At 35.4% G+C, this 16,819-nt stretch overlaps 1 protein-coding gene across 1 annotated transcript in view; it reads left to right on the top strand.

Moving 5' to 3' along the window:
* LOC118617367 (E2F-associated phosphoprotein-like) overlaps positions 1–15,426 on the top strand; it is a 135,603-nt gene extending 120,177 nt beyond the window's left edge. Inside the window, 3 exon segments of the mRNA XM_036243309.1 lie at positions 14,385–14,535; positions 14,538–14,821; positions 14,899–15,426. Coding sequence (XP_036099202.1) covers positions 14,385–14,535; positions 14,538–14,821; positions 14,899–15,426 — 963 coding nt within the window.
* The last annotated feature ends 1,393 nt before the right edge of the window (positions 15,427–16,819 follow it).

Raw genomic sequence — 16,819 nt, 5'->3', positions numbered from 1 at the left:
TCAAGAAGAAGGAATACTTCCAAACTCGTTTTATGAAACCAGCATAATTCTAATTCCAAAACCAGAAAAAGACACTACAACGAAAGAAAACTACAGGCCAATATCCCTGATGAACATAGATGCTGAAATCCTGAACAAAATACTAGCAAATCGGCTCCAGCAATACACCAAAAAAATTATCCACCATGACCAAGTGGGATTCATTCCAGGGATGCAAGGCTGGTACAATATTCTCAAATCAATGAACGTGATACACCACATAAATAAAATGAAGAATAAAAACCACATGATCATATCAATAGATGCAAAAAAACCGTCAAAAAAATCCAGCATCCGTTTCTGATAAAAATGCTCAGCAATGTGGGAATAGAAGGATCATATCTAGTCATAATAAAGGCCATATATGAAAGACCTACTGCAAACATCATACTCAATGGGCAAAAACTAAAACATTTTTCTTAAGAACAGGAACAAGGCAAGGATGCCCACATTTGCCACTCTTATTTAACATAGTATTGGAAGTCTTAGCCACAGCAATTAGACAGGAAGAAAAAATAAAAGGGATCCAAATTGGAAAGGAGGAAGTGAAACTGTCATTTTTTGCAGATGACATACTATACGTAGAAAACCCCAAAGACTCCATCAAAAATTTACTAGATTTAAGAAATGAATTTGGCAAAGCAGCAGGATACAAAATTAACGTCAAGAAATCGATGGCATTCTTATACTCCAAGAATGAACTCACAGAAAGAGAAACTAACAAAACAATCCCATTTACCATTGCTGCAAAATAATAATAATAATAATAATAAAATTAAGATACCTAGGAATAAACTTAACCAAAGAAATAAAAGACCTATTTGCAGAAAACTACAGGCAATTGAAAAAAGAAATAGAGGAAGATATAAAAAAGTGGAAGTACATACCCTATTCATGGATTGGGAGAATTAACATCATTAAAATGTCCATATTACCCAAAGCAATGTATAGATTCATTGCAATCCCCATCAAAATACCAATGGCATACTTCACAGCATTAGAACAAGTACTTCAAAAGTTTATATGGAACCAAAAAAGACCTCGAATAGCCACAGCAATCTTGAAAAGATGAACAAAGTGGAGGGATCACATTACCAGATTTCAGGTTATACTACAAAGCCACCGTAATCGAAACAGCCTGGTACTGGCACAAGAACAGGCATACAGACCAGTGGAACAGAACAGAGAACCCAGAAATGGACCCAAGGCAGTATGCTCAATTAATATTTGACAAAGGTGGCAGGAACATACAGTGCAGTAAAGACAGCCTCTTTAATAAACGGTGTTGGGAAAATTGGACAGCTACTTGCAGAAAAATAACACTAGACCATGAACTTACACCCTACACAGGAATAAACTCAAAATGGATAAAAGACTTAATTGTGGACTCATGAATCCATAAAAATCCTAGAAGAAACTGTAGGCAACAAAATTTCAGACATCACATGCAGCAGAATTTTCACTGATACATCACCTAAGGCAATAGAAACAAAGGACAATATGAACACATGGGACTACATCAAACTCAAAAGCTTTTGCACAGAGGAAGATACAATCATCAAAACGGAAAGGCTACCCACTGTATGGGAGAGCACAATTGCCAATGATATATCAGATAAGGGGTTAATTTCCAATATATATAGATTGCTCATACAACTCCACAAAAGAAAGACAAAGAACCCAATTAAAAAATGGGCAGAGGAAATAAATAGACACCTCTCCAAACAGGACATACAAATGGCTAAGAGACATATGAAGAAATGCTCAACATCACTAATCATCAGAGAAATGCAAATTAAAACAACAATGAGGTAAAACCTCACACCTGTCAGAATGGCCACCATCAATAAATTATCAAACAAGTGTTGCTGAGGTTGTAGAGAAAAGGGGACTCTAGTACACTGCTGGTGGGAATGCAGACTGGTGCGGCCACTTTGGAAAACAGTATGGTGTTACCTCAAAAAATTAAAAATTGAACTTCCATTTGACCCTGTGATCCCACTTCTAGGAGTATACCCTAAGGTGCCTGAAACAGCAATCTGAAAGAATATATGTACCCCCATGTTTGTAGCAGCACTATTTACAATAGCTAAGATTTGGAAACAACCCAAGTGTCCATCAGTAGACAGATGGATAAAAAAGCTGTGGTACATATACACAATGGAGTACTATGCAGCTGTAAGAAAGAAAGATCTCTTATCCTTTGAGACTATATGGAGGGACCTGGAAAGTATCATCCTAAGTGAAAGAAACCAAACAGACAAAGACAAGTATCACATAATCTCACTTATTTGTGGAATATAATGAACACAACAGTCTGAGGAATGGGATAGTCTCAGAGACGTGGAAGTGGGGTATAGACTGACAATCCCCAGAAGAGAGGGTGGTGGGGGAGAAATAAACCATAGAACTTATATGCATGTATGCATGAACAATGGACGTGGACAATAAGGCTGGGGACAGGGCAGGAAGTGAGGGGGTGGGGGGAACTAGTGGGGGGGAAAGGAGAAACATCTGTAACAAAAATTGATTGATGAAACAAAAAAAAAGAAAAACTTGAGAGAAAAAAAAAAAGAAATCTTAGAAAGTAGATGTCTGGTATGACATTCTCCAGTAAATTCTCAATTGGCCATAGGAAACAGAGATTCCTCAAGATTTAGAGAAAACATGGGATTCACATCTTGATCACAATTTACTTAAATGTATATTTATGTTTCCTATTCTTTTCAGATTCTCTCCCTTCCCCCAACTCCACTCCATTCTAGTGCAGTACTTCATAGTAAAACATATATTGAATGCCTATTCTTTGCCAGGCTCATTTTCAGATGCTGGGAAACAATGTGAGAGACATAACAGCTTCCTTTCCTTGGGGAACTGTATACTGAAGATACTTATTTTCAGTAGAGTTAACAGGTAGAAGATGGGCAGGCTTTTTCAATGGTCCTTTATTTAAAACCTACATAAAACATATAGAAGAGTTCACATTGTGTTTTCAATAATAAGCACCCAAAAGAATAAGACATTTAAGAATCAAATGTATGACACACAGAAAGATTGCAGCACAGTGCCCCAATATACCTGAGAATTTGAATAACTTTATTTCATATTTTATTTTTCTTTCCTTGGCATTATGCAAGAGCATTAGAAAAAATATATATTCTTAATTTTTGAGGAGGCCTTCCTTCCATCTTCTCTGCAGGAAAATAAGATTATCAGTATTTGCATGGAAATAGGCAGGTACATGTTGAAGGAGACAAGTTTTTTAATGTAATAATATGGATTTACTCTCAGACAGCTCACGGGGGAGTTTAACCCAACATACAAAGAAGAACTAACACCCATTTTCCTCAAACTATTTCAAAAAATTCAAGAAGAAGGAAGACTTCCAAACTTGTTTTATGAAGGCAGCCTAATTCTAATTCTAAAACCAGAAAAAACACTAAAAAGAAAACTATAGGCCAATGTCCCTGGTAAACATAGATGCCAAAATCTTTAACAAAATACTAACAAATGGAATCCAGCAATACATCAAAAAAACTTACTCACCGTGACCAAGTGGGATTCATCCCAGGGATACAAGGCTGGTACAATATTCACAAATCAATAAATGTGATACACCACATAAACACAATGAAAGATAAAAAAACACATGATCATATCAATAGATGCTGAAAAAGCATTTGGAAAAATATAGCACCCATTTCTGATAAAAACCCTCAGCAATGTGGGAATAAAAGAATCATATGATAAAGGCCAAATATGAAAGACCTACAGCCAACATCATACTCAATGGGCAAAAACTAAAAGCATTTCCCCTAAGAACAGGAATAAATCAGGGATACCCATTTTTGCCACTCTTATTTAACATAGTACTAGAAGTCTTAGCCACAGCAATCAGATATGAAGAAAAAAAGTAAAAGGGATCCAAATTGGAAAGGAGAAAGTGAAACTGTCATTATTTGCAGATAACATGATATTATACATAGAAAACCCTAAAGGCTCCATCAAAAAGCTATTAGACTTAATGATAAGTTTGGCAAAGTAGCAGGATACGAATTAACGTCAAGAAATCGACGGCATTCTTATACACCAATGATGAACTCACAGAAAGAGAAACTAAAAATACAATCCCATTTACCATCACAGCAAAAAAAATTAAGATACCTAGGAATAAACTTAACCAAAGAAGTAAAGGACCTATTTGCAGAAAACTACAGGATATTGAAAAAAAATAGAGGAAGATATAAAAAAGTAGAAGAACATATCTTGTTCATGGATTAGAAGAATTTACATAAATAAAATGTTCATATTACCCAAAGCAATCTATAGATTCAATGCAATCCCCATCAAAATACCAACGACATCTTTCACAGAACTAGAACAAATGCTTCAAAAGTTCATATGGAACCAATAAAGACCCCAAATAGCCACAGCAATCTTGAAAAGAAGGACAAAGTAGGTGGGATCACAATACCGATATCAGGTTATACTACAAAGCTACTGTAATCAAAACAGCCGGGTACTGCCACCAGAACAGGTATATAGCCCAGTGGAACAGAACAGAGAACCCGGAAATTGAACCAAGACATTATGCTCAATTAATATTTGACAAAGTTGGCAAGAGCATACAATGAAGTAAAGACAGCCTCTTTAATAAATGGTGTTGGGAAAATTGGACAGCTACATGCAAAAAAAATGAAACTAGACCACCAATTTACACCATACACGAGAATAAACTCAAAATGGATAGAAGACTTAAATGTGACTCATAAATCCATAAAAATCCTAGAGGAAAATGTAGGCATCAAAATTCTGGACATCATATGCAGCAGAATTTTAACTGATACATCATCTAAGGCAACAGAAACAAAGGAAAAAATGAACACATGGGACTACATCAAACTTAAAAGCTTCTGCACAGCAAAAGAAACAACCATCAACATGGAAAGGGAACCCACTGTATGAAAGAGCATAATTGCCAATGATACATCAGATATGGGGTTAATTTCCAAAATATATAGAGTGCTCATACAACTCAACAAAAGGAAGATGAAGAACCCAATTAAAAAATGGGCAGAGGAACTAAATAGACACCTCTCCAAACAGGACATACAAATGGCTAAGAGAAAACAGGACATACAAATGGCTAAGAGACATATGAAGAAATGTCAACATCACTAATCATCAGAGAGATGCAAATTAAAGTAACAATGAAGTATCTCCTCACACCTGTCAGAATGGCCGCCATCAACAAATTATCAAACAGCAAGTGTGTGGCGAGGGTGTAGATAAAAGGAGACTCTAGTACACTGCTGGTGGGAATGCAGGCTGGTGCAGCCACTATGGAAAACTATGGTGTTACCTCAAAAGATTAAACATTGATCTGACATTTGACCCAGTGATCTCACTTCTAGGAATATACCCTAAGAAGCCTGAAACACCAATCAGAAAGAATATATGTACCCCCATGTTCATAGCAGCAGTATTTACAATAGCTAAGATCTGAAAACAGCCCAAGTATCTATCAGTAGACAAATGGAGTACTATGCAGCTGTAAAAAAGAAAGCTCTCTTATCCTTTGAGATGACATGGAGGGTCCTGGAGAGTATCATCCTAAGTGAAACAAGTCAAGCAGAGAAAGACAAATATCACATGATTTCACTTATTTTTGGAATGTAATGAATATACCAGTCTGAGGAACAGGGTAGTCTTAGAGACACGGGAGTAGGGTACAGACTGACAACCCTCAGAAGAGGGGGAGGAAGAGGAGGAAAGAGATAAACCACTGAACTTATATGCATGTACGCATAACCGATGGCCATGGACAACAAAGCTGGGGACGGGGTGTGGGTGATGCAAAGGAAGGTGTCAAAGGGGAAAAAGGAGAAACATATGTAACAAAAATAAATTAATCAAATAAAAAAACAACTCTGTTATTTCTTGGAAAATAGTTTATATTAGTAACCAGCACCACCATATCTCAATAATTTAGCATTGCCTCTGTTATAGTTCTGAATCGCAAGTGAATAGAAGTAAAGTAACCAAGAAAATAACATAGCTCTTATCTATTGTAGCAAAAACACATAATAAAAACACATAACATTAGATCTACCCTCTTAACCAAATTTTAAGTCTACAGTACAATGTTAACTATAAGCACAATGTTGTACAGCGGATCTCTAGAACTTCTTCAACTTGCATGATTAAACTCTTTACCCAGTGAATAGCAACAGCCCATCCCCCCACCCAGTGCCCTGTATTTATCATTCCACTTTCTGTTTCTAAGAGTTTGAGTACTTTACATACCTAATATATGTGGATCATGCAGTACTGGTCCTTCTGTGAGTGTCTTATTTTACTTACTGTAGTGTCCTCAAGATTCAATCATGTTGTAGCATGTAACAAGATTTCCTTCATTTTCATGCCTGAATAATATTTGAATATATATATATATATATATATATATATATATATATATATATAATCTTTTTTTACCATTCATTTATAAATGGACATTTAGGTTGTTTCCACCTCTTGGCTAATGTGAATGATGCTGCAGTGAACAAATGAGTGCAAATATCTCTTTGAGATCCTGATCTCAATTCTTTTGGCTAAATACACAAAATGGGATTGTTGAACCACGTGTAGTTATACTTTTAATTTTTCACATAACTTTTATATGGTTTTCTATAGTGGTTATACCATTTTACATTCCCACCTACAGCATATAACTTAGGTGGGAATGTAAAAGAGATGTATAAGAATTCCAATTTCGCCCGGCTGGTGTGACTCAGTGGTTGAATATCAACCCATGCACCAAGACTTCTCCAGTTTGATTCCCAGTCAGAGCACATGCCCAGGTTACAGGCCAATCCCCAGTGGAGGAGTGCAGGAGGCAGCCAATTGATATTCTCTCTCGTTGATGCTTCTATCTCTCTCTCTCCCTCTCTCTCTCCCTTCCTCTCTCTCTAAAATCAATAAAGAAAAATATTTTTTCAAAGAATTCCAATTTCTCTATATCCTCATCAACATTTGTTATTTATTTATTTTTTTAAATAATATTCATTCAAATAGGTGTAAAGTGATACTTCATTGTGTTTTTTATTTGCATTTTACTTATGATTGGTGGTGTTGACGACTTTGGAGATTTTTGGTTTTAGTGCTGAAAAATGCAACTGATTTTTGGATGTTGATTTTATACTCTGTAACTTTATTCAACTTGTTTATAAATTTAACAGTTTGAGTGTGGGTCTGTGTGTGTGTGTAACTGTCGGATTTTCTACATATAACATCAGGTAATCTGCACAGAGATAGTCTTATTTCTTCCTTTTCAAGTTGGATGCCTTTTACTTTTATTCTTGCCTAATTTTAATGTCTAGGACTTTCAATACTATGCTAAATAAAAGCCGTGAGAGTGGGCATCTATGTCTTATTCTAAACTTAGAGCTTTTCGCTTTTCGCTATTGAGTATGATAGCTTTGAGAATGTTATATATGGCCGTTACTATGTTGAATTAATTTCTTTCTATTTCTAGTTTGTTTAGTAATTTTATCATGAAAGTGTTGAATTATGTTGATTTTTCTGCATTTATTAATATGATGTGATTTTTATCCTTTATTCTGATAATTTGGTGTATGACAATTGATTTTAATATACTGAAACATGTTTTATCCTAGAGCTACATCTCACTTGATCATGGTGTTAACTTTGATTTGCTAGTATTTTGTTGAAGATTTTTGTATCTATGTGCATCATGAATATCGGCCTATAGTTTTTCTTTCTTGTAGTATTTTATTCTGGCTTTGATATCAAGGTATTGCTGGCCTCATAGAATTAGTTTGGAAGTGTTCACTCTTCTTCAAGTCTTTTGGAAGAGTTTAAGAACCATTGGTGTTCTTTAAATTTATGGTAGAATTCACCTGTGAAGCCATCTGTCCTGGGACTTTCTTTGTTCATAGGTTTTTTATTACTGCTTTAATCTGTTTACTCATTGTTAGTCTGTTTAGATTTTCTATTCGTAATTCAGTCTTGGTAGGTTATATGTTTCTAGGAATTGATCCATTATTTTACATTTTCCTTTTTTGCATCTAATTGTTAATAGTCTTACAACCCATTTTATTTCTGTGGCATTATTTTTTATGTTTCCACTTTCATTTCTGATTTTATTTGAGTGCCCTCTTTTTTTTATAGTTAGTCTTGCTAACATTTTGTCAATTTTGCTGATCTTTCAAAATACAACTCTTATTTTTGTTGACTTTTTTCGAGTCTTATTTTCTCTATTTTGTTTCTTTTATTTATTGCTTCTCTAATATTTACTTCCTGTATTCTCCTAACTTTTGCCTTCTTTTCTTGTCTTTTTTTTTTTCAGTTGCTTGAAGGGTAAAATTAAGTTTATTATTTGAGAACTTCCTTCTTTTTAAATATAGAAGTTTATTCTTATAAGTCTCCCTCCTAGCACTGCTTTGCTGTATGACATAAGTTATGTTATGTTTTGGTTTGTCTCAAGATATTTTCTAATTTTACTCTGGATTTTGTCCTTGCCTATTGGTCATTCAAGAATGATGTGTATAATTTCTATGCTTGTGTATTTTCCAGTTTCCCTTCTGCCAGTAATTTCATGTTTTAATCCATTGTTGTTGGAAAATACACTTGGTATGATTAAATATTTTTAAATGTTTTTTTTGAGCTATGATGTATCATGTGATTCATATCAAAGGATGTTCCATGTATGCTTGAGAAGACCGGGAGTTCTGTTGCTGTTCAATGGAATGATCTATATATGTCTGTTAAGTCCATTTACTCTACAGTGTTGTTCGAATCTTCTGTTTGCTTGTTGATTATCTATGGGAATGTTCTAACCATTATTAAAATTGAAGTATTAACATACCCTGCTGTGGCCTGGCTGAACTGGCCCGAGGACTGCAGGGTCAGGTATTCGATATTTGGTCAAGGGCAGGTACCTGGATTGCAGTTTGATTCTCCATCCCTGGTCAGGTCGTGCGGGAGGCAACCAAACAATGTGCCTTTCTCATATGGATGTTTCTCTCCTTCTTTCTTTCTCACTCTCTCTATCTCCCCACGCCTCCCTTCCACTCTATCTAAAAATAAATCAATGGAAAAAATATCCTTGGGTGAGGATTAACAACAACAAAATAAATAATAAACAAAAATACCCTACTGTTATTATATTGCTGTCATTTAGAAGCCAGCTCATTTCACTAGGTATCTCCAAAATGTCTTTAAAGTAGGTTTGGCCAAACCAGCAACATGCATTGTGTATGCTTGTTATATTCTTTAGATCTCTATTAATTTAGAAAAATTCTTTACTGTGAAAACCTGTCTTATAGAATGTCCCATTTTTTAAAATTTCTATGATAATTTCCTCCTAGGGTTATTTAGTTTATCAACTGTTTTCCTGAAACCTCTATTTCCTAAAAACAGGAAGTTAGATACTAAGAATTAATCAGCGATTTCTGGTAAGGTCAATGTGATCCTTTCCTTGTGGTTAGATTGTACGTCTGACTGTTCAGTTCCATAGCAACAAATATCTTAATGGTTTTGATTCCAATTAATAAAACTTGCTCAAGTGAATTGTTTTATTAGAGTTGCCTACTGATAATTTTCTAATTTTATTGTTTCTTGCACATTGATTAGCTAGCTATTTTTCAGTTTAAGTCTACTTTTCCCTTAAGAGTTTGGAAACACAATTCCTACTGGAAATTCAGACAATGCTAAATATTGTTCCCCTTCTATTTTTTAAAGTAAATCTTGGTCATAAGCCATCTTAGGTGGTTAGAAAAGTAGGTTTCCTACTCTTTCTTTTTGGAGTATAATTTTAAACTTCTGGATGTTCACAGATTTAAAGTGTTTCAATCAATTACTATTTTTGGGTTTTTTTTATATTCGAGGTATCAGCTTTTTTCATTCTGGGTCCCTTGAAGTTGGCTCATGGGTCTTTATGTCCTGGACTCACTTTAAAAAGTTTCTTGTTTTCTGTCACAATAAGTATCTCAAGCTCTTGTTCTTTTCCTTACTGAACCCCACTTATTTCTAGCTATAAATGGTTTTGAAGACTAAAATGAAAATTTTAACGTACAAATTGTTTCTATGTCCAAAGAAATATGTGTATTTAGAAATCATGTTTTAAATAATATTTCCAGTTTTGTTTTAGCATACAGCATATTTATTTTTATTTTTTTCTTTTATTGAAAACATTAATTCATAGTATTAACTTATATATTCTCTCCCTCAATGTACACAACATTAGTTCCTACATACCAGTAAACTAGAAATTAAAAATGCAGAATGACATTTAACTATTTTTTTTTTAAAAATTTGTTTACAATAGATCTTGCTAAGTACATATAATTATATATAGTACTGGCTCATTTGCAGAGAATACTTTTCTTGTTTAGTTTCTAATTTGATGCATTGTTAGCCTTATCTATTTGGGGAATTCTTTTCTATTTAAGGAACTTCTTTATGTTTTCACTTTTGACTTTTAAATAGTTGAGAAATGTTATCTTAGTGCTTTTAATTTGTATTTCTCATATTACCATTGAATTTGAGCAACATTTCATATGTTTAGTAACATTTTTATTTCTTTCACAAATTTCAATAAATGTCTATATATTTTTTGTATGATGCTAGTCTTACTTTCTGCATTTGTAGCCCTTTATTTTCAGGTGATTAGCTTTTTGTCTGAGATATAAGTGGTAATTATTGTTTCTAAAGTATTCGTATTTTGACATATTAATATTTAATTCTTTTGGCAATGTAGAAACTTTTATTTTAGCCAGTTAAATTAATTGTTTTCTCCTAATGGCTTCTGGACTTTGAGGCCCAGTTATAGAGACCATATCTACTCCCAGGTTTTAAAGGAATTTATCATATTTTGTTTTACTAATTGCATGATTTTGAGGCAGATTGTAAGAAACTAGGAAAATTTCTAGGCAAGTGGAATGGGAAAGCGGAGACAGATAGCCAAACAGATGCCCAAATCTTATCTTCCCTAACCAAGGACACTTAGGAGAAAATGGTGTAAACAATCCAGACCTTGCTGGGTAGAACTAGTCCCCTCTTCAGTGACATTCTTAGAAGGTGAAACTGATCAGAGAATGACCCTGATCTCTTTATACACTAATTTTAATTATTTAGCATATTAAAGAACACACCTGGAAAGCTGATGAATATTCTATTGAGATCCTCCACTGTGGTCTCCCCTAAAATTCCAGCCTTTAGAAAGCAGATAAAATCCTTCTAAGACAAGGGACCCAGTGCAGACTTTCCCTTAAGCACACTCCTGTCCCCCTTCACCAGGCAGGTATCTTTGCTTTCTTTCTCCTAAGCTCTAAGGATCTCCATGAGACTTAAATCCCGGGGAGCAGTGTGCAGCAGCAGCTCGTCCCAGCCTAACCCCCTGAACCTGTTCCAAGGGACTTCTTTTTGCATCTCTAACTTGTTTCCTTAAGTCCACGCAGACCAGCATGGCTCACTTTTTCTGCCTCTGTGCCTTTCTTCATAAAGGGCCAAGGCAGCCTCACCTAGGCTTGACTCTTTTCCTCACATTTCCAAAGGGCCAAGGAAGCTCTGCCTTAGCTCACTCCTGTTGCTATGATCTTGTTTCCCCCATTCTAAGCCTTTCCTTTGTTTCACTGTCCTCAGCTTTAAGAAATGTACTTCCAAAATCACCAGGCCTTGTGTTGTTAAATCTTTCCTCCATGAAGTCAAGAATCTACATATTCCAGGCCATGCTGCGGTAGAACTGCCTTGGTTCTGGTCCCTTTCGGGTAACAACTTTATTTATCTATTTAATTTTTTGGATATATGAGAAATTCATCTTGGTATACAATATGTAGATCAAAACATACTTTTTCAGATGGGTATTCCGTAGTTGCAAAATTGTTTACTTAAAAGTGAATCTTTTACCCAATGATTTCTGATGTATTGACCATGATCTTGACCAGCACTCTATACTGCCTTTCACAATGAAGATATAATAGCAGTAAATTTTAATACTTGAAATTAAAAACTATTATCATTTTAACTCATTTTAGAATTACAATTGCAAATGGACAGATCCAACCACAGTAGAATTTTTTTTTTTTTTTTTTAGTATGTGCTCCTATTGGGAACCGAATCCAGGACTCTCTGGTCCACAAGCCGATGCTCCAACCATTGAGCCAAACCAGCCAGGGCCACAGTAGAAGATTCTTGATCTACTTCCTTCAGTCCTTAGAAATTCAAGTACACACACACACATTCACACACACACACATACACACCACACTTAAAAGTCATAAAAATATTAAGATACAAAAGTTATTTTCTGGAGGTAGACTATTTTAGATTAATTTTTTTTCTTACTTTATACTTTCTTTGTATCCTCACCTGAGGACATTTGTGCATTTATCTTCAGATAGAGCGGGAGGGAAAGAGGGAGGAAGAGAGAGAGAGAGAGAATCATCAATGTGACAGAGACACATGGACTGGTTGCCACCCACACGACCCTATCCAAGGCCAGGAACAAACTGCAACAGAGGTACGTGGCCTTAGCAGGAACGGAACCCAGGACTCTCTGGTCCACAGGCCGACACTTTAACTGCTGAGCCAAACCGGCCAGGGCTCCATTTTATACTTTTAAGTATAATTTTCTTATTATAGAAACAAGTATGCATTTATATATATAGTAAGCACAAGATTAAGATATTTACATATAGTTGGCCCTCCATATCTGGGGATTTCTCATGTGCAGATTCAATCAACTGCAAGTAGAAAATATCAGAAAAAAATATTACATTGTTGCTGACATATATTATTTAGTCTGGCCTAAAACAGATGCATTTGTACTCAACATGTACAGACTGTTTTCCTTGTCATTATTTCCTTAACAATACAGCATAACAGCTATTTACATGGCATTTACATTGTATTAGGTATTACAAGTATTCTAGAGATGATTTAAATTATGCAGGAGGACTGCGTAGGCTGTATGTAAATACTTTGCCATTTTATATAAAGGTATTGATCATCCACAAATTTTGGGTATCCTTGAAGGTCCAGGAACCATCCCCCATTGATACAGAGGGTTGACTGTATAATATTACATACACATAATTTCTAATTATAAATTATTTTGTCTAAAATCTGTTATTAAATCTGTAAAATGTTTTTATCCATATTAGAATGACTAAATAATTTTAATATTAAATTGAAATCTGTGCTACACTTTGGTAAGTCAAAAACAAATGTTTAATTTCCAGAAACTAGTTACTTGAAAATATTTTAGTTTTAAGAAGTAAATAAGATTAAAAATAAGATACATAATGCCTACAACTTCATTAACTTGGAATTGTATAAAGAAGTTAAATTTCTACTCCTGAATTATTTTATGGAAGTCAATTAATCCTTAGTCACAGTTGCTAAAATTTGAATATAAGATAAATTATTTAACATAGGGAACTTGGCCTGGCCAAGTTGTGGCTCAGTGGTTGAGCATCGACCCATGCACCAAGAGGTCGCCATTTCGATTCCCGGTCACGGCACATGCCCAGGTTGTGGGCCAAATCCCCAGTGAGGAGACATGCAAGAGGCAGTCAATCGATGTTCTTTCTCATCGATGTCTCTCTCTCTCTCCTTTTCCCTTCCTCTCTCTCTAAAATCAATAAAGAAGAAAAAAATTAAGAAAATAAAACAAGGAACTTGTATTCCTTTAAAATCTTATAGGTGACGGACTAAGTGGCCTTGATATCAGGTTTTCATATTTTTATCAGTCTATATTATATCTAGTTTTATGGCATAAATATTTTAACTTGGTCTTTGAGACTTAATATTTATGGTCTTAGGGAAATAGGTCTCATTTGGAATATAATTATTAACCTAAATATAAAGGCCAAAGTGGGAAGCAATAAGCATTTATTTGAGATCCAGAAGACTAGCTTTTGGGGAAGCGCTGACCCAGATAGACACCCCAAAAGCATCCCTATCTGAAGAGGAAGGCAGAGGGTATGAGAAAGACAAGGGGAATGTCTTTCCTTTACATGAATAGAAGACATTTCTATAGATACAGAAAAGATCACATAGTGATCCTAATCCTGAACGATGTCTTCAAGTCCGGTAGCCCTAATACTTGCATTCTTGTTATGTTTGCAAAGGGTTGTTTGGAATAGAGTGCTCCTTTAGATGTGGCCTAAAGGTTATTTTGCTCAGTTTTATCATTTGAAAGGTTTGAGGAATAAGACAGGCAAGGTAGTTTTTCTGGCTTGGCAAACAGCTCTAACTGCACTTTAAAGTGCCTCTGTTTATATTATTTTTCATAATAATCAAGTGGAAATTATATTATTAAGAAATTATCTCAGAGGGAAGGACCCGCGGAGGAAGCCGATCCTCTGCCGGCGCCGGTGGACGGTGTCGCAGGCGGAGGCCACCGTGAGCGGCTCCAGGATGACTATGACCCCGACGCAGTTGGAGAGCCCAGCGACCAGGAGCCGGCTTGGAGCAGTCTGAGGATGAAGTGTAAGTGCTTTTACATGGAACTCCTGACCCCAAACGAAAACTCATCAGACAATGTCTTACTGGAGAAAGTGAATCATCTAGTGAAGATGAACTTGAAAAAGAAATGGAAGCTGAATTAAATTCCAGCATAAAAACGATGGAGGTCAAATGATCCTTCCTGGGAACAGGGTCTTCTTCAGGAAATGGGTACGTTGGGACAGCTTCGACAAAGTACTATGATGATATATATTTTTATTCTGATTCTGAGGATGAAGACAAAACAGCACAGGTGAGCAAGAAAAGAAGAAGAAGAAGAAGAAGAAGAAGAAGAAGAAGAAGAAGAAGAAGAAGAAGAAGAAGAAGAAGAAGAAGAAGAAGAAGAAGAAGAAGAAGGAGGAGGAGGAGGGGGAGGAGGAGCACTGGATTCCAACAAATGATGAGTTACTACATGATCCTGAAAAAGAGAACAGAGATCAGGCCTGGGCTGATGCACGGAGATGGGGCTACCATGGTTTTGGAATGCAGAGGCCACGTCAACAACAACAGCCTGTTCCAGATAGTGATGCTGTCTTGAATTGCCCTGCCTGCATGACCACGCTGTGTCCTGATTGTCAAAGGCATGAATCATACAAAACTCGGTATAGAGCAATGTTTGTGATGAATTGTTCTGTCAACAAAGAGGAGGTTCTACAATACAAAACCCCAGAGAACAGAAAGAAAAAACGAGGCGGTAAGAAGATGAGGTCTAATCATGAAGATGCTGCAGAACAGGCAGAGACAGACGTGGAAGAAATCTATCACCCAGTTATGTGCCCCGAATGTTCTACTGAAGTGGCGGTCTATGACAAGGACGAAGTCTTACACTTTTTCAATGTTTTAGCAAGCCATTCCTAAATAACTGAGTTGGCATTTAATTGTCCAATACTGTATATAAGGCAAATATATAAGGACAGTTATTTTTTTCCTGTTGATTCATATCATTCTGAGTGGTTATTTGAGGAAGCAGTGTTTTATTCTGTTTGAAAGAGAATGGTTACCAGCCTTCATCTCTCCCTCATCTTAAAAAAAATTTCCCCCAGCTCTGTTGGGACTGATTATTCATTCTCTTTTTGATGGACTTTGGAAACTTGGGGCTTTTTATTTATTAAAGCTCTTTAGAATTAAAATGTTCTGGAGTTATAAGTTAAAAAAGAAAAGAAAAGAAAAGAAATTATCTCAGGGGGAGTTATAATTTTTTTTCTTGATCCAATTTTCCAAAAGAATTTAGAGAAAAGACAAGGTTGGCATGTTGTAAGAATGCTAAGTTCATTTGAGTATTGGGATAATAAACATAAGGTAACATCTGTTTGCAAAAGGATGCATTAAAACAATGCCTCTCTGAATTTTGCACTCACATTTATAAGACAGTGACTAATACTAACTTTAAGTTGACAAATTAATTAAAGAAATAAGTAAATCTATTTCTAGTATTTGAACAAGAAGAATTCAGATAAAAATCTAACTCCCATAGGGGACTGTGAGATCCATAGTGCATACTCATAAGAAAAGAGTTTATATCTGTTTTCTCTTATATTGTCAATTTCAAAAGTAAATATGAAAATTTTATTTTTCCAAATATTAAACAAACGAATGAATTGTAAATTTATGTGGGGTACATACAGCCCTCTAGGTTCACGAGAGAAACTTTTATCAATTCAAATCTTAGAAGGCAAGGCAAAGTTAAAATGCTTTTTTTAAAAATCTTTTTTTTAAATTAATTAATGTATTTACTTTTGTTACAGATGTTTCTCCTTTTCCTCCCACTGATTCCCCTCCCCCCTTCCTCCCCGCCCTGTCCCCAGCTTTGTTGTCCATGTCCATTGTTCATGCACACATGCATATAAGTTCTGTGGTTTATCTCTCCCCCACCACCCCCTCTTCTGGAGATTGTCAGTCTGTACTCCACTTCCATGTCTCTGGGACTACCCCATTCCTCAGACTGTTATATTCTTTTTAATCTTTTTTATTATGGTGAGTCAAAGGCAAATATTTGCTGAGTTTTCTGACTTTTAGTTATATATGTATATATAACTAATTATAATCCATTACAGAGTAAAAGAAAAACAATAAAATTGTCACCACAAAAATATGGAATATTTAGTGATTATTATTAAACATAAGAAACATTCTTAAAAAGTGACCTTTGTCTTAGATTCATAAGTTGGATTTCAGAAGCTAAAAATGAGTTTGTTTGTGAAGAGGGGAGGTAAACCCCTGCATCCAGGCCAAAGAGCATACGTAGAAAAGG

Source organism: Molossus molossus, unplaced genomic scaffold (genome assembly GCF_014108415.1).
Source record: "Molossus molossus isolate mMolMol1 unplaced genomic scaffold, mMolMol1.p scaffold_m16_p_1, whole genome shotgun sequence".
Lineage (NCBI taxonomy): Eukaryota > Metazoa > Chordata > Mammalia > Chiroptera > Molossidae > Molossus > Molossus molossus.
The sequence above is the reverse complement of the archived record's forward strand: the minus strand, read 5'-3'. Positions and strand labels throughout refer to the sequence as shown.